Genomic DNA, 27793 nt, shown 5'->3' on the forward strand with positions numbered 1-27793 from the left:
GAAATCTCTTAAAGTTTCAATAGTGATTGGAGAATGAAGTTAGATAGCAACTCGAGAACTATCTGGTTTAGGAATAATTAAATAATGATGTTGGATATCACCTCGGGAACTAGATATATATTTAGCAGGAGAAATATTTTTGTCATATTTGTTGGGTAAACAAAACCCAGCTGTGGCCATATCTACAAATTATCTAGATAATACAAAACTAATGTTGCCATACAAAACCTACCCCAAAGATGGCCTTAAACTGTGACTGAAAAACTGCTCAGTAATTTAGCTGGAGTTTAAATTTGACTAGAGTCTAATCAATTTGACTATAGTTTAAGCTTAGCTTAATCCACTACTAAAAAACCGGGCCTTAACCACAAGTGCATCATTGCCAGTTGAAAGCATATTCAAGTTACAATCGTTGAACGAAAATCTCTCAACACATCTTGATATATGGCTCGATATCATGGACGATATGGAGAAAAAGCGGCTCAGAAAATAATTTTATCGGCACCCATATTTAAGCGAAGAGTAGAGATTTCGAGCTGATGGAGGAAGACTTGATCTCCCGTTGTACTCCCAATCAGCGGCAGTTATCGCGCAGCAGTAAGGACTGGTGAGACTTGCTGAAAAATTGCTCAAAGTACTACTTATTTCTAAGGGCGAATAGTCCGTTACTACAGCACCTAAAACCGAGGCTTACCACCCTGGTAAGTGCATAAAGCATCTCCGACGCCTACGCTAGCAAAACAAATATTTTCTATTATCTTCATTCACTTTATTTACTTCATAATATCGTAGAGATGTTAGCCGCATTCGTCATAGTTTCTCTGCTCCTGATGTTTAGCTGTACAATATGAAGAACTTTTATTACATTGCTTTCAACAATTTAATATTACTACGAACCTAACCACAGCTAATGAAAATATATAAAAACAAAAACGGTTAAATTATTCAAGAGGAAAATCTCCGTTAAATATGAAATGCGTCCTTAAACCGTAAACCGATTTAAAGTGAACTGCGTGTGCATATGTAATGGATCACGGTCACCATATAAATTGGCAGTAGTTTGGCATGTAATAAATTATGACACACGCATATTTTATTTAAACCATATGTCAATTCATTTGTCACACGATTCAAAAATGTGCAGATAAGCATACTTCTACATATTTGCATATACATACATACATACGCACACTAGACCGATCTATTTAAAAGAAATATTTCCAAGTTTTTGTGCTCTTAACTAAATCTCGATTTAGTGGTGCTGCCTAAAGTGGTAAAATGCATTAATTTCCAGCCAATCAAAGGGTTTAGGCCATTCGTTTCTTAATATGTTTCCAATTGTTTTTGAAATCGACCACTACTTTTCAAGATATATAAAATGAAGGTTGTTTTAAAAAATACCGTTATTTTACTCAGTCTTATGTATAGTACCGAATTTTGGGGATCCTATCATGGTTATGAACCTTCTACTAGCGCTAGAATCGCTGAACTGTCGAATAAATAACTCCAATATTCAGTATTGCAAAGTGGTCTTTATTTAGACTACTTTGGGAGTAGTACTTCACAATTATATTTCACAACTAATAGCGTGCTTAAATCAAATTGATTCTGATTCCTCAGCTTGCGCTGCTTCTATACACTCAGTTATCTCGTTAGCCCATTTCTCCTTAGGTCTAGATGTTTCACGCACATGCCTTCTAGAACAGTTGTATCTCATGCTTGGTTATTTAGCTATATGCATGTATATATGTAGTTTATGCTTTTCTTCTAGCCATATGCGTATGCATGTGTGAGTAACAACTTCTGCTCTGATCTGAAGACTACATATGTGTATATAAGATATTCTTCGTCGCCTTCTATGTACGTGTGAAAACGGATTATTTTGATGTGTTCATGTACACAAGATTGGCTGCCTGCTTTATTGTTATTGTGCATTTATTTACTAACAGCATAGTGATGCTAACATTCGCCACAGTATGTATGCTGTAGAATATGTACACTAATGAGGCAGCTATGGAAGTCTTCGAGAGAAAAGCTCTTCGAAAGATTTTCGGGTCTTTACGCGTTGGCGACGGATGGATAGGCGTCTATACTGGCCGGACCATATTATGCGAATGAAAGATGATGCTCCGGCCAAGATGGTATTCTTATTTGAACCCATCTATGGAAGGAGGAGAAGAGGGTGTTAGCAATTGGCGCCCTTTTGTTCAAGGAATACGCGGCTGGCGCGACTTGTTGGATGGCCAAATCCCGTTTAGACGGTTAAGCATCAATTGAATAAATGTGTACGATGTGCTTGCATTTTTTCATTACCTCAAATTCGGGCAGCACAAAACTTTCTAGAGGTAGGCACCTAATATTTCTTAGGGCTGCGCAGTCGCAGAGGATATGGGTGACTGTTTCCCTGCAGCCGCTCTCGCTATAGCTCCTACACCTGTTGTTCAAGGGAATTCCCATTATTTCCGCATGAAGGCCAAACGGCCCGTTTACAGTAGTTGTGGATCCTGAATTTATCTTACCTAGACGTATACAGTAGAAACACTGGACTTTTCTAGTTGTAGACATGCGAAGTTTGCTGGCCTTAGAATTCTAATTGTGAATTGCAGATTTCTGAAGATTGGTAAGAGTTGTAGCATTCATTCATTGACTCGTTCATTCATTCATTTGTACAAACATATATTTTGGCTCGTTTTGGTATGTCCTGAGATACATTGACTCTTACATACATATTCATTTCTTTGTACATACATATTCCGACACGCGCTACGACTGTCTACGTCTCGTAACTTGAGGCTTATTTTATTTCACTTTAGAGCTGGCACACCAAAAACCTTTACCTGCACATAATTTATTCCCACGACTCGTTTACACTTAACTTGCATTTAATGAAGGTAGCTCATAAGAATTAACTAGAATAATTTTGTATAAATACGAAAGTAACTTCACTAATAAAGACAATAATTGGCTTGACACCGGCAAGAACCAAAGTCATCTCATGCAATCGATTGTAGTCGAGTGAAATGACTGATCTGCCATATTTAAAAAATTTTTCTAGTTTTCTATAGGCTCTATCACGGAGCTATATCAGAACTTTCTCAGTTGCCATCCTATCATAAGTTTTAGTGTTTTTTCGGCAACTGTTCGGTTTAATTTTTTTGTCAAAACTTTGGAAGAGAATACCACCTACTGAGTTGTTTTTCGAGATATGAGGGTATGAGTGAAGAAATTTCTTGGAAATACTCCAAATGAGCCAGTCTAATGTATGCATGTATGTATATGCAAACAACAAATGGTAAAATATTCATAGAATATCAGTACATATAAATTCAAGCTATGGCGTAATATAAATAAAAACAAAGTCAGACGAAACAAATATTTCAAAACTATATATTAATTAGCACTGTGATTTACGGATAGCTGGGAAAATAAATCCATCACCATCCAGAGAGATTTTCGCTACTGTGTGCTACAAAAGTTTGAAAAAGGCAAGATATGTCAAAGTTCTTAGATTTCAAATCCAGGGCTAACACACGCAAACTGATTGAAGTCTGCACCGGTAATTGGCCAGTAGGTACGCATGCGGAAAAGATGGGCATTCCGTATAACGACTACTGCAGAAGCTGCAAAGATCCAAATGCCAGAAAGACGGTAGAACACTTTATGTGTAAATGCCCGGCTCTAGCTAAAGCCCGGCTAAGGTTCCTTGGAACCCCCTTTCTAGAACACCTCAGAGGGTTATCTGTGATAGCAATCCCGAATATTCATAATTTTATCAACAACTCTGGCTTGTTGTAATACATTGATCGTAACATTCCGTAGGTTTTTAGACGGGTTACATGTTATTAAAACGGCTTAAAATAGCTACTTGGGCGACCAGGGTCGCAGCCATATCACCTTCCTACCTAGATTTCTAGCTTATATGCGAATTTTTAGCTTTAACTTTATGTTAGAACACTGCTCTTTAATTGGAACTAAATTAATTGGATGAACTAAACTGAGCTCTAGTATGCTCAGGCTTTGGAGTCTCCTTTTTCCAAGATAAGAAATTACTTTATGGTAAATTTATTCCTGATTTTTCGGAATGGATTAAAGTTTGAGAAGCACCCGATCATGAAAAGTTTTAGTGACTTTTTAGGGTTAGAGGCGGTCTTTATAAAAATTCCGAAATCGATATTTCTTTCTTTTTATTTTATCTGTTTTTTTTTTTTTTGTACCAAAGTTGATTATGCCACATTTTAGCGTTGTCGTCTGGCTAGACGCACATAGCCTATAAGACCTCATAGTTCGTATTCATTTCAAAATTTATCAATAAAAATTCAAATTTATCACAGTGTGGGACGAGTTTTCTTCAAAATTTAAATAAAAATTCAAATATTTGTGGATAAAGTTCAAAGTGTAAAATTTCGTCTGGCCAGACGACAACGCTAAGATGTGTTAAATTTATTCACCGCTAATCGGAGGGTTAAGTGTTCCCTCTTCAGAGATATGAGCCACTTTCTGAGTCTGATATTGTAGGTGTTGCACATGATCTTAGAAATTTTGCAGCCCCGCGCTTTTGACCCCGCCTTTCCTGCTTGTTGGATCATGTGAAACTCCTGTATTCTTTAAATTTCTCCCAAACGGATTGGGACGTCTATTGTCATAACATCGAGTGGTGCACCCTCTTTTGCCAACTCACCGGCCTTCTCGTTACCTTCTATCCCGTTATGACCGGGAACCCACTATAGATGTATGGTCCAGCCTGAGCGAAGTTTTTCCAACACTTCTTTGTATTCCAGAACACATCTTGATAAAGTGCGGTGTGACATTATTGTCTTAATCGCCGCGTGACTATCAATATAGATATTGACGCGACTGCAACTTAAGCACGCTTCCTCCAGAATTTCTGCTGCTTTCTTCACGGCTATAATTTCCGCCTGAAAGACACTGCAGTGTTCTGGCAGCCTGTAGGATCTACTTATTTCTGGATCGATGCAGTAAACAGCAGACCCGACAGGACTATAAATAAAGATTGTGCTTAGAAATTTGATTCACCTTAAGAAGTACCAATTTCCTTTAATATCTACAACAACAAAAAGATATAATTTCTATAATATCCCTGGGCATTTACACTCCACAATGACCTAAACAAAGTCCTCATATAAGGGGGATTCACCTTTGTCTCGCAAGATGCATGCATTGCAAGGATTGTTTATATCTTACAACAAAATATGCAGTACTACGAAAACTGCCCATTGCGAAGTTATAGCATCAGTAAGAAGCGTGAAAAAATTGGCACTAAAATAACAAAATACGACGAAATAGTTGACAAATAATTGCTTAATATTTTCGTGAGGGAAATAAGAGCAATGAAAGGAACACCGATGAAGAAGGGTTTATTTTCATTTCCTTCAGTTTGATGCACGAAAATATCCACAGGTTGGAGCATAGATAATATAAATTACACGGATTTCATATCATTTCTTTACGTGTATTTTGTTGTTGCGACTTTACAATTTGTGCAATCCGTGCACCGTCTGCAAAACAAAGCGAATCACCGTATGGGCTGCATAAATATATCAGTGCTTAAGATCTGAATGCCTGTATAAACATGAATGTACTAAATATTCTGATTTCCATAAATCTTATTGTAATTATGTGATATGTAAATATGTCATTTGGATTTAAATTATCTACTTTATTCACTGTACCTGTAATTGGCGGACTCAGGAAGGTGGTGAATGGCAATGCTAAATAAATTATAGCAATCTCTTCCACTGTCAAGCCGATTGATTGCATGTGTATGGTAAGATAGGGCAGTAGTGATGATGTTGCTGTAATTTAAGAAATAAGGAAAATGAATAAAATATATTATTGTTATATTTACGCATGAATGGGTATAAGTAAATATTTCCATAAAGCATGCATATGTAAATAAACAAGTAAGGAAATCTAAGTTCCGACGAAACCGAACATTACATACCCAGCTGTACACTTGAAATGCTTAAGTTGTTTGTTTTGTGTGCCTAATAGTGTTACAAGGCTGCGCAATAACACATATATATATGGTTCTATTCTGAACTAATTTTTCTTCGAGATATGGCTACCGAAACACGGAAAATGGCTTAGTCATAAAACGATCGGTGCTACGGCCATTTTTTTAAATTTGAAGTTTTTCCTTTTTATTTTTATAAATCCACTTAGGAAATGAAATACCATTAATATAAAGCTCGCTTTCGCAAAGATATAACTTATTTTATTCGTCCACGACCCTTTTCAAAATCTTTTATATAAAAGTGGGCACGATCCTTAACCGACTTCGTTAATTTTTCTTCAGAGCATTCCTTATAGTAAAGGCAATCTTTTTGCCGAATTTTGTTACGACAGGTTTAGCGATTTTTGATTTATGATTAATAATTTTTGTAAAATTGAATTTATCACAAGTGGGCAGTACCACGCAAATCAGTCCACATGTCAAATTTCAACATTCTAGCTGTATTGGTAGCGGCCACCGTAGTGTGATGGTAGCGCGCTCCGCCTAGCACACCGTGTGTCCTGGGTTTACACCCCGGGCAAAGCAACACCAAAATTTTAGAAATAAGGTTTTTCAATTAGAAGAAAATTTTTTAAGCGGGGTCGCCCCTCGGCAGTGTTTGGCAAGCGCTCCGGGTGTATTTCTGCCATGAAAAGCTCTCAGTGAAAACTCATCTACCTTGCAGATGCCGTTCGGAGTCGGCATAAAACATCGGTCCCGTCCGGCCAATTTGTAGGGAAAATCAAGAGGAGCACGACACAAATTGCAAGAGAAGCTCGACCTTGGATCTCTTCGGAGGTTATCGCGCCTTACATTTATTTTTTTTTTTTTATTTTAGGTGTATTATTTACTAAATTATCAGGTTTTTTGTGTTTTCCAAAATGTTATATATATAAAAAGTTGGCGTAGTTATCATACGATTTCGCTCATTTTCAATACCAATATATTATGGGTCCAGATAAGCTCGTTTACCAAATTTGGTGAAGATATTTCAATATTTACTTAAGTTATCGTGTTAACGGACAGACGGACGGGCGGACGGACATGGCTCAATCAAATTTTATTTCGCTACTGATGATTTTGATATATGGAAGTCTATATCTATCTCGATTCCTTCATACCTGTACAACTAACCGTTATCCAATCAAAGTTATAATACCCTGTGTACAAGTACAGCTGGGTATAATTAAATTATTGCAAATATTCGTGTGTATACCTAAACAAGGTTCTGTAATTAAATGTTGCCTATTTAAAGGCGCAATTATTTAGTTTTAGCTACAAAATTGTTTACTATATCAATACAATTATTGCAATAAGATGCAAATCAAACTTTAGGTTTTTTCCAGATTTTATGATCCCCAAAAAATGGCGACTTGTGGCCTTTGCATATCATTTTTGTGATGACGCTGTGTGGAAAAATACGATTTCGTTTGCGTATCTCCAATAACTTTCTATTTAAATTACGTCTGTTCAGAATAAATTATATGAAATGAAACAAAGGAAAAAGCAGGGACCGAAACTGTAATTCCTTTTAGAGTAAAAGTCCTTCTGAAGAAATAATTTTCGAAATTTTAATTTTTTAGTCCAAAAAAATTATTTAATACGGACTTTTATTTTATAAGTCCGAAAATAGAAGTTAAGTCTGTACTTTTATTTTTTAAGTGCAGAATAAAAGTCCGGATCTATAACGGCTCATCCAAATAAGATTTTTTTCATACAGAATCTGTCTTGTTTCAAACAGAAAGCGATGCATCAAATTTCAAGACAATAGCTACCTCAATTAGATCAAACAGATGCAAGTTTCCTATGGCAAAGTATAAGTATAGTACTATAGCGAATGTTAGCATGCTGTTAGTAAATAATCACAACAACAAAAACAGCAAGCAGCCACACTTCTGTACAAGGCAAAGAAAAATATTCCTCACACATAACCAGCAGCTCGAAGTGAAGAGATATCTCACATACACATATGTAGACATCAGCTAAGAGCAGAAGTTGTTACTCACACATACACACGCATATAGCTAAATAACCAAGTATGCGCTACAACTGTTCCATGTTCGAGAAAATTCTAGATCTTAGGAGAAATATGCGAACAAGGTAACAGAGAGTATAATAACAGAGCAAGCTGAGGAATAACTAATCAGTTTGATTTAAACACGCTATTAGTTGTGAAGTATACTTGTGAAGTACTACTCGCGAAGTAGTCAAAATAAGGCCAATTTTTCAATAATGAATATTGCAATTATTTATTCAACAGTTCAGCTATTCGAACTTTGGTAGAAAGTGCATAATTATCAGGAAATCCCCACAATTCTTTACAGTACTATAGGTGTTGGTTTTAGTTTTTTCATGACAAAATTCTGATAATAGCAAGAAAACAATCAAATGGCCAAATAGGTCTAAAATCTAAACATTTGCAGGAATCTATTGATAAAAAATTCGTTTCATTTGCAGAAGCCGTTCCATAGTTATAAGGCAGAAATTTCAATTTTCCTTAAAATAAAAGTCCGTATATAACTTTTATTTAAGAACTTATAAAATAAAATTGCGGACTTTGCTTTATTTTTGGATATTATTGAAAAAAGTTCGAAAAATAAATATGATGCATGATTCGTAACGAAAATTCGATTAGTATCCCCGGGATCCCATAAACTTTCATCTAGACTATTTTCCGACTCAAAAACAAATAACTATTTTACAATCCAAGCTGCAAAAAAAACATCATTAAAAACTTGAACATTTTTATATACTTGCTCTTTTTTTTTAATTCCCACACGACTAAGAATATTTTTCTTATAATAAAATCATTAATTAAGCTCATTGTTATTATTTAGGTTTTTCATAAATTAGTTAGCCATTAATAGGAATTCAAGCAACAATGAAAATCTGGAAAAATAAAAGGATTACTATTTTAACAATAAAATAATATTTGGTGTGTATTAGGGAGGTCGTGGCAAAAATATATATTTTAAATAAATGCATCCCTTGGAATAGAATTTTTCTGATAATATTTCAATAAGTAGAACTAATGTTAGCTGTTGCGTTTATTTGATAATACTGTGGTGGATATTAGAAATTCGTCCAAGCGATTTTAGCACGCTATAGGTGAAGTACGCGAACATTTAATTTGTGAAGATCTACTACCATAGTAGTACTCTTAATAAAGACAGTTTGATATACAGAAAATTTGCATTAGGTTGTTCAAAAGTGCAGCATTTTGCACAATAATAGAAGGCGCAGAGTAATATAAAATTCATAAGATACGCAACAACAATACGAAATCACAATGAAACTGGCATAAAATTCCCTTTTAGCAAAATTCAAAAATAATCAAACGAAACACCTTAATTCAAATGAAAAATGAAAGTTCATATGTTGAAAAAGATAGATATTTTCTCTATACTTTTTTACATTTTTCTTTTTTTATAAATTATTTATCAATAGCCATAGTGCACAATTACTGTACATGTTCCATTGTGGCCAATTAAATTGATAAATACCGTTAAAACCATAGAAAAATGGCCAAAGTTGATTGCTTTATAAAAACCACCAAAAGAAACATTCTGCAAAATTTTTTAAATAAGTATGTGATGAATATGTGAAACAAAATTATAAATTTTGCTATATATGTATGCAGTCGTTTTTATAAAGGGCAAAAAACTAATTCAAACCAATGCTGTTGACAATAACGGCACAATTTTAAAATCACTAAAAATATTTGCGATAATTAAATAAAAACTCATACCAGTTTGTAATGATGACATACGATTTTTTAGCATTAAAATTTATAAATAATAAATGCGCAGTTTTTTTTAACTTTGTTATTTACTATTTATTATTTGGTTAGCTTATCTGGACCCAGAATGGATTGGTATATAAAATGAGCGAAATCGGATGATAACCACGCCCACTTTTTATATATATAACATTTTGGAAAACACAAGAAAGCTGAATTTGAAAAAAAATATAAAATGGGCGTGGCACCGCCCACTTGTGATAAAATCAATTTTGCAAATATTATTAATAATAAATAAAAAATCGTTAATCTATCGTAACAAAATTCGGCAGAGAGGTTGTCTTTACCATAAATAATCTTTTGAAGAAAAATTTACGAAATCGGTTAAGGACCACGCCCACTTTTACATAAATGATTTTTAAAAGGGTCGTGAACGAATAAAGTAAGCTGTATATTTGTAAAAAAAAAAGCTTTATATCAATGGTATTTCATTTCCCAAGTGGATTTATAACAATAAATAGGAAAAACTTCAAATTTTAAAAAATGGGCGTGGCACCGCACCTTTTATGACTGAGAAAGTTTCTATGTTTCGGGAGCCATAACTCGAACAAAAATTAACGGGTCGTAATAAAATTGGGTACATATATTTTCCCTCTAGCAGGAAATATTTCTAGAAAAAATGGACGTGATCGGTTAAAGACCACTTTTATATAAAATATTTTTAAAAGGGTCGTAGAAGAAAATAATAAGCTATATCTTAGCGAAAAAGGGATTTGTATCAAAAGAAATTTTCTTTTTAAATCTAATATATAAAATTCTTCTGTCACGGTTTTAGAGGCTGGACTCCTCCGAAACTGCTGAACCGATTCTCATGAAATTTTGTGAGCATATTGGGTAGGTCTGAGAATCGGCCAAAGTCTACCTCTTTTTCACTGCATGCCTAGGGTCTTGAGATCAAAACGTGGACCTGGGTACCCCTGGAATGTGCTTATACAATATCGATATCAAGTGAAAGCTGTTGACGAATGCTATAGTACAGGATAACTTTCATACCCCTGGGTGACTAGGGTCTCGAGACATAGGCCAAATTGTGGACCCGGGTACCCCTAGAATGTGTTTATACAATATGGATATCAAATGAAAGCTGTTTATGAGTGCTATAGTACAGGATAATTTTCATACAACTGGGAGGCTATGGTCTCGAGATATAGCCCAAAACGTGGACCCGGGTACCCCTAGAATGTGTTTATACAATATGGATATCAAATGAAAACTGTTGATGAGTGCTATAGTACAGGATCATTTTCATACAACTGGGAGGCTAGGGTCTCGAGATATAGCCCAAAACGTGGACCCGGGTACCCTAGAATATGTTTATACAATATGGATATCAAATGAAAACTGTTGATGAGTGCTATAGTACAGGATAATTTTCATACAACTGGAGGCTAGGGTCTCGAGATATAGCCCAAAACGTGGACCCGGCTTCCCCTAGAATGTGTTTATACAATATGGATATCAAATTAATGCCTTTGATGAGTGCTACAGTACAGGATAATTTTCATACAACTCGAAGGCTAGGGTCTCGAGATATAGCCCAAAACGTGGACCCGGGTACCCCTAGAATGTGTTTATACAATATGGATATCAAATGAAAGCTGTTGATGAGTGCTATAGTATAGGATAATTTTCATACAACTGGGAGGCTAGGGTCTCGAGATATAGCCCAAAACGTGGACCCGGCTTCCCTTAGAATGTGTTTATACAATATGGATATCAAATTAAAGCCTTTGATGAGTGCTACAGTACAGGATAATTTTCATGCAACTGGAAGGCTAGGGTCTCGAGATATAGCCCAAAACGTGGACCCGGGTACCCCTAGAATGTGTTTATACAATATGGATATCAAATGAAAGCTGTTGATGAGTGCTATAGTATAGGATAATTTTCATACAACTGGGAGGCTAGGGTCTGGAGATATAGCCCAAAACGTGGACCCGGATACCCCTAGAATGTGTTTGTACAATATGGATATCAAATGAAAGCCTTTGATGAGTGCTATAGTACAGGATAATTTTCATACAACTGGGAGGCTAGGGTCTCGAGATATTGCCCAAAACGTGGACCCGGATACACCTAGAATGTGTTTTTACATTATGGGTATCAGATTGAAGCTGTTAATGCATGCTTTAGTACAGAGTAAGTTTTACACCGCTGGGTGACTACGGTCTCGAGATATAGGCCAAAACATAGACCCGGATACCCCTAGAATGTGTGTGTATTATGTATATCAAATGAAAGCTGTTGCTGAGAGCTCTAAAGTTCATTGTGTTATTCGATTTAGTCGCATCAACCTGGCAAAACTGATAAATATGCATGCTAAGCCGAAATAAAGACAAGAATTAATAATACCTACATACCTACTTACATACGTCCTATTCGATTTGCCTGAAATTTCGTATATAAATTTGCCTATATTAGTATTTACGATGCTTTTTTCCGGGAAGTATATCAGAGACGGACTGGGACTGGGATTAGGACTAGGACTGGGACTGAGACTAAGATTCGGAGTGGGACTGGGACTGAGACTCGGAATGGGACTGGAACAAAATACATACCACCCTCTGGGACTGGCAATAAGAGATGAAGAAGAAGGAGGAAAACGTGAGAGAAGAGAAAAGAGGGAAGGAGACTGAGAAAGAGATAGAAGGAGACGAAGATGGAGATGAAGCGAAAAAGACGAGGGAGGAGTGAATAAAAAGATTAGGAAAAAGTGTAGAAGGGTAGGGCAGAGTTAGACGGAAGAAGCTTAATAAAATGTATGCAGATAGGCCAAATTTAGGGCAGAACAACGTCTGCCGGGTCTGCTAGTTGAAGTATAACATTAAATTGGAAAACACTAAAATTTTTGAAAATGGGTGTGGCACCGCCCCTTTTATGACTAATCAATTTTCTATGTTATGTTTCGGGAGCCATAACTCGAAGAAAAATGAAGATATTGCAATGAAATTGTGATGGGGAGACATTTTTTTTTAAACGGGTGTTGACACGTGTTATGTAGAAAAGTAATTTATCTCAAATGAAATGTACAATTAAAGTTCACGCTGAGTATATAATGTTCGGTTACACCCGAACTTAGACACCTTTACTTGTTTTATTTTTGATTTTAGAGAAAAATTACAAAGTTTACAACCGCCGATCGGCTTTTCAATTTGTTGTCTTTTTGTTGCTGTTCCTTTATTAGGTACATACTAATTGTGTTGAATAATTATAGGCACGCTTCCAAGAGCTTAGTAACATAGAATTTTAAGCAGTGCTTTATAAGCAATGCTTCCGCTGTTAACTATAATATGCATATTACTATATGCACTGAATTAGCGAGACATGCTCATATTGTTTTACTAAATTTTTTTCGTTATTGGTATTAGAGAAAAATAACAAAGTTTACAGAAGGCGAAGGTTACAAGGACATATTTCTGCATTTCACTTCTTCATCAACGGAGATAAATTCGAAACTGTGAAGGATTTCGTCTTTTTGGGAACCACCACTAACAGCAAAAATACTTTTAGCTTAGAACTCAAACGGAGAATAACTCTTGACTACAAGTGCCACTTTGAACTGAGTAGGCAATTGAAAAGTTAAGTCCTCTCTCGAAGCACAATAATCATGATCTACAAGTCGCTCGTCATACCTGTCCTGATGTGTAACTAACTCAGAATAATAAATGGTATCGGGAGAAGTTGAGATGGCTCTTGAAGTATTCGAGAAAAAAGTTCTTCGGAATATTTATAGTCCGGTCCGCGATGCCGACGGCGAGTATCGATGAAGGTATAATGACGCAGATATGACGATAGTGCAGCGAATAAAATCTCTAAGGTTTCGTTGGGTAGGGCATGTTATGCGAATGAACGAAGATTGGCATCAGTTGTCGCGAAACAGGGATAGCTGGCGTGACTAGTTAAGAAACGGCTAATATATCTTAGGCAGTTAAGCGCTTATTAATAATAATGCTGATAAAAATTGGGTGTGGCCTTCCTGCGATTCTCCTGATGTTAAATAGTTCTAAAGAAAGTACATAACGAATTACATTTAACACCTCGGACGGGCATATCTTAAAGTCTTTTCTTCCATACTGATAATTTTAATACATTTATATTTATCTCTACCGTTAAAGGGACAAATCTTATATACTCTGCGGGCCCTCCTTTCTTTGCTAAAAAAAAAACAATTGTTAAGGTAACTGTTTCGAAATTCCATAAAATCTTCATCGAAACAAATACTTACTTACTTACTTAATTGGCGCTTAACCGTCTAAACGGTTATGGCCATCCAACAAGGCGCGCCAGTCGCTCCTTCGCTCCGCCAACCGGCGCCAATTGGTCACACCAAGGGAGTTTAAATCGTTTTCCACCTGGTCCTTCCAACGGAGTGGGGGCCCTCTACCTCTGCTTCCATAGGCGGGTTCCGATAGAAACACTTTCTTGGCCGGAGCATCATCTTTCATTCGCATAACATGGCCTAGCCAGCGCAGCCGCTGCGTTTTAATTCGCTGGACTATATTGATGTCTGCATATAGCTCGTACAGCTCATCATTAAATCTTCTTCGGTACTCGCCATCGCCAACGCGTAGAGGTCCATAAATCTTTCTGTTGTGTTAAAGTATTTATTGCAAGTAATAGAAAAAGGAAGTAATTCATTTTGACATTTGTTCTTAGGATCTATGAGTATATATCTACATTACAGGGTTGTAATAAATGGTACAAAGTGCATGAGTATCTAAAACTGAAATAGAGTATCGTTCCTTTACAACACCCTTCCTGAACGACTATTTTCTTTATTGCTCATGCATTTTGCATATTATATGTAATAAAGTACAAAAATTTGCGAAGTGAAAATGTATATGCGTTAATCTTTTAAACCAATTTTGATAGCGAACTGCTCCAGCTTCGTAGAAGGAACGCCCTTTGTTAAGATGTCTGCGACCATCTCCTTTGTTGACAAATATTTTAGTTGAATTTGCTTAAGTTCGATTGAGTGACGAACGAATTTAGATTTTATGTCTACGTGTTTAGTTCGGGGCGAATACGAGTTATTTGATGTTACTTGGATGGCACTTTTGTTATCGCAAAACAAAATCATTGAATTCTCATGTATTGGGGTTAACTCGGCTTCTAGGCGCTTAAGCCAAATCGACTCTTGGATGGCTGCTACTATAGACATGAATTCCGCTTCTGTACTTGATAGCGCGATTGTCTTTTGCCTCTTGGTATTCCACGATATAGCAGCTGATTGAAAAATAAATGTATAACCGGTGGTAGAACGCCGGTCGTCAGTGTCCCCAGCCCAGTCCGCATCACAGTACCCTGTTATGTTATCGTCACACTTTGTGTACACTAAACCCTTTTCGATTGTGCCTTTCAGATACCGCATAACACGCTTGGCAGCTTCCCAATGAGCCCTTCCTGGATTTGTAGTATACCTGCTTAGGACATTGACAGCGTAACAAATATCCGGTCTAGTGATTTGAGCCGCAAAAAGTAAACAGCCCACTGCCTGCATGTACGGAACTTTTGACATGTCTTGTTTAGCTTTGTCGTTCGATGGCGACATATTATACGATAGTTTTTGGTTGCAATCTATTGGTGTTGAAGTTGGGTTACAGTCGCGCATGCCAAAACGCTCCAATATATCTAATATATACTGTGCCTGATCAATTTTTACGAAATTTTCACCACGGCTTATTCTAATACCCAATATATTTGTTGCTATACCCAAATCCTTCATTTTAAATTTCTTTGAAAGATTTTCTTTGATAGATTGCAGCCTGTCTGGTGCATTTGACATAATTAATACGTCATCAACGTAAATTGCAATAAATAACATATTACCACCAGATATATTAAAATATATACATTGGTCAACATCGCTTCTAGTGAGTCCCATATTCAATAACTCTTGATTGAGAGTGTCATTCCAGACACGTCCCGATTGTTTGAGACCATAAATTGATTTTAATAATTTACACACCTTACCTGACCCATCATTGAAACCCTGGGGCTGTAGCATGAACACCTCTTCTTTTAATGTTCCATTCAGGTAGGCGGAAACTGCGTCCATCTGATGTATAACCATATCGTATTTGACTGCCAATGCTATTAAGAACCGTATGGACTCGTATCTCACCACAGGAGCGAATGTTTCAAAATAGTCGATGCCTTCTTTTTGCGCGCAGCCTTTTGCTACCAGTCTGGCTTTTCTGCATAATGGAGCATCATTCTTTGTTTTATATACCCACATGGATTGAATTGCCTTTTTATCGGGTGGCAGATCGACGAGCGTCCATGTATTGTTTGCCAGCAACGAATTTATTTCAATTTGCATTGCATCTTGCCACTCATTTGAGTTGGTAGAAGATAGTGCTTCTTTAAATGTTTCCGGATCGTTTGATACGAAAGCGCATAAGTTATGCGACACTGCTTCCTTCTTTGCAATCCTTTCGGAACGACGAACTTGATCAACGTTTTGCTCTTTTTCTTCATCGTGGCTTGCGATATCAATAGAGTCATGATAATCGTCATCAGAATCCGTATCACCATCAACTGGTGTCAACTCACCACCACTTTCATCAACTGTTGTCAATTCACCACCACTTTCATCCTCTCCTGAATTGACATCGTTTACATGGCTAAGATCCAATAGATATTTGTCATTGACGTTATGTTTATTTTGTGTTTCTAAAAACACAACATCTCTGCTAATGACAATTTTTTTATTGGTTGGGTTGAACAACCTGTATGCCTTGCTTTCAGAGCTATAACCTACCATGATACATTCTATCGATTTTTGGCTTAGTTTGTGCCGTTTCTCCTTTGGAATATGAACCATAGCGGTAGATCCAAAGACTCGTAAGTGCTTTAGTACTGGCTTTCTTCCAGACCAGATCTCATCAGGGCTACGATTATCGCCTCTACACGGTACAAGATTCGTCAAGTAGGCAGCGGTTACAGCGGCTTCCGCCCAAAAACGTTCATCCAAACCACTATCGATTAGCATGCAGCGAATCCGCTCTACTAACGTGCGGTTCATTCTTTCCGCCACACCATTTTGCTCTGGAGCATACGGAAAGCTAGTTTGGTGAATAATTCCGCTCTGCCTCAAAAGTTTTTTAAAATTCTCATTTACGTATTCTTTGCCATTGTCTGTACGCAGAACTTTTATATTTTTTGAGCACTGATTTTCTGCCATGGCTTTAAAGCATTTAAACTTTTCAAATACATCAGATTTGTGTTTCATGGGATAAGCGAAAACCTTTCGAGAGTAATCGTCTACAAAGCAAACTAAAAAACGAGCACCAGAGAAGGATCTTATATGCAAAGGTCCCAGAACATCTGAGTGCACTACTTCCAGAAAATCATTGGATCGTGTTCCTATGTTTTTATTAGGCTTTCGTGTCTGTTTCCCTTTTATGCACACAGTACACGGTTCAGCATTAGGTTTATTAAAATTAATACCAACACTAGACTTTTGCACTTTATCCAAAGAGATATTACAGATATGCCCCATTCGGCGGTGCCATAGTTTTGGATTACTTTTTGCAAGGAACACTTTATTTTCCTTATCGTTTTCTACACAGTTTAGTCGATACAAATTATTGTGAATCGAGGCGGTTGCCATAACTTTATTGCTTTTATTATAAATTTTGCATGTTTTGCCTTCAAATAACACTTTATTGCCATTCTTTGTCATTTGACGAACCGACAATAGATTTGCACACAAATTTGGAACGTATTCCACGTTTTTGACAATTGCTTTTGTGATTTCCTTTTCTTTACAGAGAGACAAACTCACTTCCCCCGCACACTCAACAGAAAGTTCATTATTATTCGCAACGACAATTGTTTTGTCTTTAACATCATGTATTTTGTTTAATAGTGAGTAGTTGTTGGTCATATGATTGCTTGCACCACTATCAATATACAAACCTTCACAAATGTTGTTTTTGATATTCACTTTTTCTGTATGCTTTGCGCGCGATTTATTGTCAATGTAGTTGTTATTAATTTGACTGCTCGCCTTCATTGCAAACAAAATATCTCCTCTTTCGTTTGGTTTTCTGCAATTTTCTGTGTTATTCTTCTTCTTAGTTTTGTTGGGACAATTTCTAGAGTAGTGTCCAGTGGCTTTGCAACTGTGACATTGAAATTTGGCAAAGCTTTTTTTATGCTTTGAATATAGAGCTTTTTCTCTATCAACACTATCAAATTTTGCGTCTTGAAGAAGTAAATTCTTTACCATATCTATGGTTAGTTTTTCTTTAGAGTTTTCGACTGCCATTACCAATGGCCTGAAGTCGTTAGGCAATCCAGCTAACATTAATGAAGCAGCTAATTCGTCGTCGATATTTAACCCTGCATTTCTCACCTTCAGTGCAATCATGACGATGTCGTTTATATATTCCTGCATGGAATCATGACTTTCGAGCCTAATGTTAACCAACTGTTTTAGCAGCTCTACTTTTCTGGTTAGTCCAGTATCTTCATACGCGTTCATAAGTGCGGTCCACGCTTCCTTAGCTGTTTTGGCACTCGCAATGTGTCCAAAATTGCTAGGATCAACCATGAGCGTGATCTCAGCTAAAGCACGTTCGTTCAAGTCGACGTCTTTATCGCTTGCAATACCTTGTTCGACCACTTTCCAAACTCCTTTAATTACGAGACAGGATTTTGCTTGTCGCTTCCATACATCGAAATTCTCCCTGCCACGTAGCCTTTCCAAGTGAAATGACGCAGGTAAAGTCGAAGAAGACAACATTTTATCGCGAAAAACTTTTTGCTCGTATTAATTTATCACGTGGCATAAGGCCCATAACCTGTTGTGTTAAAGTATTTATTGCAAGTAATAGAAAAAGGAAGTAATTCATTTTGACATTTGTTCTTAGGATCTATGAGTATATATCTACATTACAGGGTTGTAATAAATGGTACAAAGTGCATGAGTATCTAAAACTGAAATAGAGTATCGTTCCTTTACAACACTTTCGAAGAACTTTTCTCTCGAACACTCCCATAGCCGCTTCATTTTCTGTTGTCATGGTCCATGGTTCTGCCCCATATAGCAACACGGGTACGATAAATGACTTGTAGAGTATGATTATCGTTCGCCGAGAGAGGAATTTACTTTTCAATTGCTTACCTAGTCCAAAGTACCATTTATTGGCAAGATTAATTCTTCGTTGGATTTCAGTGCTGATGTTGTTGCTAGTGTTGAAGCTGGTTCCCAAATAAACGAAGTATTTTACTATTTCGAAATTATGGCTGCCAACAGTAGCATGGTTGCCAAGGCGCATATGCGCTGACTCTTTGCTCGATCACAGCAGGTACTTCGTTTTGTCCTCATTCACCATCATCGAAACAAATACAGACCAATTAATACCAAAGTTACCACTACAATATTGGCACGCCTTCACCTGAATATATTTACTCCGTACATATGTTTAATGTTTTCATATGGATTTAAATATCAACAGAGGTGGGCATTATTTGAATAAATCTTCACTTAGATAGTCACTTCAAGTTCAAAGTTTGTTATGATGGTGGCATCTTGCCACACGTAGAAAACTAAAGAAGTATTAAGAAATATCACACCCTTGCCTTTAGAGCAAGGACGTACAGCCATGTACTGCGGACTTTAGGGTACACTTTTACACAAAACGCCACACATCACAGACTTCGGGGTATACTTCTCTGAGCACACCCAGCGTTGCAAACTAAATGCCTTGAGAATTATCCACGGACTACACCTTATAATGGGCATGCTAGTAGGGGCCTTTTGAAAAAGCTCGTCGATTTGGTTAACTCGCCATCGTTATGGAACAACAGCGAATTTATGCAAAAAAAATTATTTTTTAGGTGTGTGTGCTATTGTAAATAAATAATAAATAATTGTAAATAAAGATTAATACCAAATTTTTGCGCAGCTCTGCATGTAAACACATATTGGAAGTGTAGTAAAGTGTGTGTATTTTGTTATGGGAAACATTGCACATCCTTTTGGCCATTTTATTGTTTTATGTGTAGTCAATCAATGCCTACACGGAATTTATTTAGTACAATCACTGAAATTTCGCATAATAAACGAATTGGCTTGCAGATACATATATAACTGTTAATAAAAGTTTTCCAGCAGCAATAATTTTATTGTTAGTTATATGTATGTATAGGTATAAATAAACATACCCTGCAAAAAATAGTGCGACTAATCCCTAAAGAAAGCGGTCTCCGATTTATCTGCTTTATCTACATTGCGGCATAATTTCTAGCCCTTTTGGATACCGCTGGGATTAGTCAGGTTGAAATCTATGTAGCCCATTTTAAGAAACATAAAAGAAATCTCAAACGAAGTGAGTTAAATAAAAAAGTTTATAGTTAATTGATTCAAATTATTTAAGAAAAATGCGGAGCCCTATACCGATCATAAATGACTTGAGCCATATGTTCGTTCTATTATCGTCGACCCATATCTCTTGGAATGAGTATGTGACTTAATAATTTTTTACAGATATATCTAACTTGTTTTTGCAAGTTTTAATATTGCATTTGAGATGTACCAGGTTATGTCTCATACGAAAAATAACGCTTTTTGATGAGAAAAGGAATTAGTCTTCATTCGTTCCCATATGGCTACAAATGGGATTGGTTCTATTGTTACCGTTCGCGTATAAATGGGCACAATCAATCTCTTCATAGAACATGCTCAAATAAAAGGAACAGTTCAAAACATGCAAAGAGATCAAAATTGGCATTAGTCGCATACTCATTTGCGTATCATCCCGGACTCATCCTAGACTAAGCGCATTTTTTGCAGGGTATACTTGAACTCATATACCCATGTTGTTTTATGTAAACATTTTTATGTACGTAGTCATTTGCCTTGCAACTTTTTTCTCATCCTATTAAATAAAGTGATTAAAAAGTTCTTTCTACGGATTCGTTTGCATAAAAAGTCACGAGAAATTAAAAACAGAAAAAAGTGTATGTAGTAGTACAACAATAATAAAAAATTCATATAAATTAAATCATTTATCGCATTGTTTCAAATGAGGTTCTTTTCAATCTGCGAAACAAACAATGTCCTGCAACAGCATCGCAGTTACATCGTCCGTGAAAGTGCAAAATCACTCCCCATTCAGTTTAACAATGTTTCTACCCAGCTGTACTTGTACACAGGGTATTATAAATTTGATTGGATAACGGTTGGTTGTACAGGTATAAAGGAATCGAGATAGATATCAGGGCTGCAAACCGGTTTGAACCTAACCGGTTCATGAACCGAACCACCCGCTATTTTGGGGCTTTGAACCGAACCACGAACCGAACCGCTTTTTTTCTTAACTCCAAAAAACTAACCGAAAACCACCCAAAAATGGTTCTGTTTGGTTTAAAAAAAGTTTCAACAAACATCACTTATTAATTCACCACTTTGCTGGAAAATACAAATCTAAGATAAAAAAACAACTCTAAGATAAAAAAAAGCTTGTGAAACAAGTAAGGAAAGCTAAGTTCGGGTGTAACCGAACATTACATACTCAGCTGAGAGCTTTGGAGATAAAATAAGGGAAAATCACCATTTAGCAAAATGAACCTAGGGTAACCCTGGAATGTGTTTGTATGACATGGGCTTCAAATGGAAGGTATTAACGAGTATTTTAAAAGGGAGTGCGCCGTAGTTCTATAGGTGGACGCAATTTCAGGATATCGCCATAAAGGTGGACCAGGGTTGACTCTAGAATGTGTGTTGTAAGATATGGGTATCAAATGAAAGGTGCTAATGATTATTTAAAACGTAGTGGGCCTTAGTTCTATAGGTGGACGCCTTAAGGGTGGACCAGGGGTGACTCTAGAATGTGTTTGTACGATATATGTATGATATATGTATCTAAGTAAAGGTATTAATGAGGATTTAAAACGGAGTAGCCCTTATTTGTATATGTGAAGGCGTTTTCAAGATATCGACCAAAAATTGGACCAGGCTGACCCAGAACATCTTCTGTCGGGTACCGCTAATTTATTTATATATGTCATACTACAAACAGTATTCCTGCCAAGATTCCAAGGGCTTTTGATTTCGCCCTGCAGAACTTTTTCATTTTCTTCTACTTAATATGGTAGGTGTCACACCCATTTTACAAAGGTTTTTTCTAAAGTTATATTTTGCGTCAATAAACCAATCCAATTACCATGTTTCATCCCTTTTTCCGTATTTGGTATAGAATTATGGCATTTTTTTCATTTTTCGTAATTTTCGATATCGGAAAAGTGGGCGTGGTCATAGTCGGATTTCGGCCAATTTTATACCAAGATAAAGTGAGTTCAGATAAGTACGTGAACTAAGTTTAGTTAAGATATATCGATTTTTGCTCAAGATATCGTGTTACCGGCCGAGCGGAAGGACAGACGGTTGACTGTGTATAAAAACTGGGCGTGGCTTCAACCGATTTCGCCCATTTTCAACCAAAACAGTTATCGTCCTAGAATCTAAGCGCCTACCAAATTTCACAAGGATTGGTAAATTTTAGTTCGATTTATGACCTTAAAAGTATTCTAGACGAATTAAATGAAAAAGGGCGGAGCCACGCCCATTTTGAAATTTTGTTTATTTTTTGTGTTTGGTTGCACCATATCATTACTGGAGTTGAATGTTGGCATAATTTACTTATATAGTGTAAAGATTTTAAATTTTTTGTTAAAATATGACTTAAAAAATTTTTTTTTAAAAGTGGGCGTGTTCGTCATCCGATTTTGCTAATTTTTATTTAGCACACATATAGTAATAGGATTAACGTCCCTGCCAAATTTCATCATCATATCTTCAACGACTGCCAAATTACAGCTTGCAAAACTTTTAAATTACCTCCTTTTAAAAGTGGGCGGTGCCACGCCCATTGCCCAAAAATTTACAAATTTTCTATTTTGCGTCATAAGGTCAACACAACTACCTAGTTTTATCGCTTTATCCGTCTTTGGTAATGAATTATCGCACTTTTTCGGTTTTTCGAAATTTTCGATATCGAAAAAGTGGGCGTGGTTGTGGTCCGATTTCGTTCATTTTTAATAGCGATCTGAGACAAGCGCACAGGAACCTACATACCAAATTTCATCAAGATTTCTCAAAATTTATTCAAGTTATCGTGTTTACGGGCGGGCGGACGGACATGGCTAAATGCATTTCTTTTTTCACCCGGATCATTTTGATATATAGAAGTCTATATCTATCTCGATTAGTTTATGCCGTTACGGATTACTGTTATGCGAACAAAGTTAATGTACTCTGTGAGCTCTGCTCAGCTGAGTATAAAAAAAACCAAATTCACATAATGAGTTCAAACCCCGTGCATAACAACTTTTTATATGAAAAAGGCTTTTAATATTTCATTTATACCATTTTTCATTTATAACATAGTCCGAACTATAACACAAACCGCATACATACATATGTATGTATAATTGTAAAAATTTTATAGTTAAATTAATAAAATTTTTATCAATTTTCGAAACTTTTTATTAAGGCTTTTTAGAAAATTTCTGAATATGCAATCTTGAAGCTCATTCAATTGTAGTGTAACAAGTAGATGAGAATTACAGTTAATTTTTTAAAAAAAAATTTCCCCGAGGGTGTTGCCCGTATCTTCCATATAAAAACAAATTTTGTTCATGCCGCTTCGATTTTCGGGGCGGTTTGTAGCCCTAATAGATATAGACTTCCATGTATCAAAATCATCAGTATCGAAAAAAAATTTGATTGAGCAATGTCCGTCCGTCCGTCCATTAGCACGATAACTTGAGTAAATATTGAGATATCTTGACGAAATTTGGCACACTAGATTATCTGGACCCAGAATAGATTGGTATTGAAAATGAGCTAAATCGGATGATAACCACGCCCACTTTTTATACATATAAAATTTTGGAAAACCCAAAAAACCTGATAATTTAGTAAATAATACACTTAGAATGTTGAAATTTGACATATGGACTGATATTGAGACTCTTGATAAAAATTTGGAAAAAATGTTCAAAATGGGAGTGGCACCGCCCACTTGTGATAAAATCAATTTTACAAATATTATTAATCATAAATCAAAAATCGTCAAACCTATCGTAACAAAATTAGACACAGGTATTTCCTTTACTATAATGAATGCTTTGAAGAAAAATTAACGAAATCGGTTAGGGACTGCGCCCACTTTTATATAAAAGATTTTTGAGAGGGTCGTGGACGAATAAAATAAGCTATACCTTTGCAAAAAAGGTATTTCATTTCCCAAGTGGATTTATAACAATAAAAAGGGAAAAGCTTCAAATTTTAAAAACTGGGCGTGGCACCGCCCCTTTTATGATTAAGCAATTTTCTATGTTTCGAGAGCCATAACTCGAAGAAATATTAGTTCAGAATATAACCATATGTATTATTGCACAGCCTTGTAACACTATTAAGCACACAAAACAAGCAGCAACAGCATTTTAAGTGTACAGGTGGGTATGTAATGTACGGTTTCACCCGAACTTAGACTTCCTGACTTGTTTTTAAATAAAGTCATTTTTCCTAGAAAAACTGCGGGCTATTGAAGACTTTCACCGACGATATGTATACTAGGGCGGTCACCACATAAATTAATTTGTGAAGGGAAATAACAATGAAGAGAATTCGTTCGTAAATTATCGTGCAGCCATGGTCGCAGAGCTACATTTATCATCTGGTCATTATGATATAAACGATACTTATTCAGAACTTGAATAGTTGGTAATACATTGTTCTGATTCACCATAGTGAGGCTTTATTTTTTTTTTTATTTTTTTTTGCTGTACCTGCTTAAGGAAGCCGAGTAATAGTGAGGGTCCAATTCTCATTATTCTTAATGGCAGTCGGAGTTCCTTTTAGCGGTAAAACTCTCACAAGTTTCAGTTTCATATTAAAACCATTACAAATTACTTCGACACTCAACTTTCCAAAATTATGGGGATTCACGAGCTAAGTCCACAGCAAATTCGGAGATAAAAAAATTTCAGCCATCGCGGGACGCCTGGCAGATGTGAAATATCGGCCTTATTTTCTAAAATAATATGTAGAAAAGAACAGATTGCGATAGCCACCAAACATGGCATGATGATAGTATAAAATATTACGAATTTTTTTCCGCTGAAGAGATTCCCAAATTAGAATCCGAGAGGATACAGAAGAAGTCGCCAAAATAATGCAAACTGAGCCACAAATGAACCTGGGTGGGCCCTAAGCGTGCCCAAAAGGTCTTATCAACGACCCCGATGTGATCCTCGAATGACCCAGGGAGGATCCCAAGAGGGTCCCCAAAGTTATCCTGAAAATATTCCACGAGGAAACCGATGGAGTCCTGAAGTCACCCAGAAATGATCCAAAAATTTGCCCAGGGAAGATCCCAAGAAGCCTTAATATTATCCCGAAATGACCCCCAAATGACCAGGAGAGAGTTCCCAAAATCATCCCGAAAGGCTTCACAAAAATTTCTCCGGAAGGACCTCGAGGGTTTCCCCGAAATTATCTCTAAATTACCCCAAGGAAGTCACCAAAATCATTTCGACATTACCCCCAAATGGCCCTGTGAGGACCTCTGGGGGTAGATTCAGTAAGTGTAAATTTAAAACGTACACTCTTTCTTCATATAATTTCTATGAAGGAAAACAGGAAATTTCAAAATTCACCCCCACCGAATACAGCCCTGGAGAGCCCCTAAAATCATTCCAAATGACCTCGAAGTGATAACGAAATTACGCTTCACCACACCATGAGCTTATATATGTTCCACACCAAAAATAAATTAATGCTTGGCACGATTTACTTCCGAGGAGATTTGGGCCGAGCCTCTCCTCCAATTTGCGTTGTGCTCTTTCGAAAGCCGTATGGGACCTACATGTTTTATGCCGACTCCGAACGGATCAGCAAAGCAGATGAATTTTCACTTAGAAGTTTTTAATGGCAAAAATAAATTTCGAGTGTTTGCCAAACCACTGCGATGCCACGACACGGCGGCATTATCTAGTCAAACCGCATACAGGTACATTGTCTTTTGTACAGGCCATATTTTGGAAGTAAACTACTAGGTAGCGATGCGCAGTTTTTTTGCAAATTAGCAGTACACCTTATTGCACCTAAGAGACGCAGTCAATAAGTCACGACGATTACTTCATTCCAACGGGAATGAGGAGGAAAGGAGGGAGAAAGCGGAGTGAAATCAAATGTTCGGAAAATACAAAGTCAGGCTAGATGCTATTACTCTCCTTTCTCATACTTTTTCGCTCCCATCATTCCCCTCTCTATCCTCTTCTGCCTATCCATAACCCTTTCCCCTCACCATGTAAACCCTCACCCTCACGTCACCCTTTTTCTCTTATTCCCCTTTCCTTCTCTCTCCCTTTTCTTCTTCCCTCTTCGTTATTCTCTCCCTTTACCTCTGCAATTTTTTAAATTAGTAGCATTAATATCTTGTATTCCTAAGTACCAAAGATTACGCTGGATCACAGATTCCAATTTTTTTTCTACACCAGAGACGCCATTATGAAATTCCTATATAAAATCACCCCCTGATTCCGAAAATCAAGGTTATTTTTAATTCTGTGGTAACGTTTTTGATATATTTAACAATAACTGTTTTTTCAAAAAAAAGGGCCGCTTAATCATATATATATCAAGAACGAACTGAGCAACTCCAAAACGGTTTGAAGCTTTTAAAAGCTAACAAAATTTGCTATAAACTATGCATACAACACTTTCAAATTCAACGGAAGCTACATTGCCAGAATCAAATTTAACTTTAGTTCCGGCTTCAGTTTCATAGTCAAAAGCAGTATCTGATTACGCGGCATCATGTTGTACTGGATTTCAAACCGAAAACGAAAGAAACTCTTTGTCACAAGCACAACGCAATGATTGGATAAGGGATTTGGAGTTGTCAAAGGAAAAGTTCTGGTGATAACACTGTAGATACGCTCGCATAGGTTACTTTTCTGGACTTTCCAGCCCCAGAAATTAGTCAGCTATGCCTTAAAAGGGAGCAAATTCCTAATTTTTAAAACGCACCTTTTTGGTCCGGTTTCCGAAAAAATCAATTCGACTCGACATGTGGTACATACAGTATTCCGTGTCCATGGTTTTTCATTGTTTTTAGGCTCAATTCCAAAATACTTATAGTGTGTAACTTTCAAAGGATTTGAAAACACACGTCGCATCCTTTTAACGATAAATTGACCGCAGATGAAACAGAACATATCTGGACCATTTGTACTCTCAAACTCTCGCACCCTTTTATTCATATTGTTACGAATATAAGCAACATAAAGAGGTACTGTCATCTCTAAGCCGATGCTAAGCAGTGACTTGTATGTACATCAATAATTCAATCATTATGTCTACACATATGTACGTACACGCCGCGGAGAAGCAACGCACGAACACATGCAGATATCTTATCTGAGATGCTCCCAAATGTATTCAATTAAATTGTAAAGAGTCGCTCAAAAATACACGCGCATATGAGAGCTACACACGTGCATCTGTAGTTATAATTATATACCAGTAACTAAGTAAATTCTGGAAGCGAATAGAAGATGCAACGAGGAGATCACACAGTATAAAAGCACCAACAGTAGAGGTGAGACAATCAGTTTAATTTAAGATGCTATCTGGCGAGTAAGAGTAGTGTTATTTTGAAAGTAGTCTAATAAAGGCCATTTTGCATTATTGAATAGTGGAGTTATTTATTCAACAGTTTAGTGATTCGAACGTTACCCTAGTTCACAAAGAAAACACTACCTGCCTTAAAAATATGCTCTTGCTTGAAATGTATCTGGGTTTGAGAAAACGACACTAAAAAAATCTGCAAAAAATAAAAAGTTTTCAAGATCCTTCTTCGCAAAGTACAATTTTTTTTATATTTTTGCAAAAAAAATCCGTAATTATTGTTCGTTATCTTTGAATCTGCAGGGCCTAGGAAAAAGTATTGTATGCACAG

The 27793-nt window shown here is 36.5% G+C and overlaps 1 protein-coding gene across 10 annotated transcripts in view; it reads right to left on the bottom strand.

The window, feature by feature from the left end:
- The window catches only part of LOC137240910 (uncharacterized), a 190587-nt gene that overhangs the window by 110880 nt on the left and 51914 nt on the right, over nt 1–27793 (bottom strand). For all 10 annotated transcript variants that reach the window (XM_067767865.1, XM_067767864.1, XM_067767863.1 and 7 more), the window contains one exon: nt 5691–5813. In XM_067767865.1, the coding sequence (XP_067623966.1) occupies nt 5691–5813 (123 nt within the window). The remainder of the gene's footprint in view (nt 1–5690; nt 5814–27793) is intronic.

Source organism: Eurosta solidaginis, chromosome 2 (genome assembly GCF_040869045.1).
Source record: "Eurosta solidaginis isolate ZX-2024a chromosome 2, ASM4086904v1, whole genome shotgun sequence".
Taxonomy (NCBI): Eukaryota; Metazoa; Arthropoda; class Insecta; order Diptera; family Tephritidae; genus Eurosta; species Eurosta solidaginis.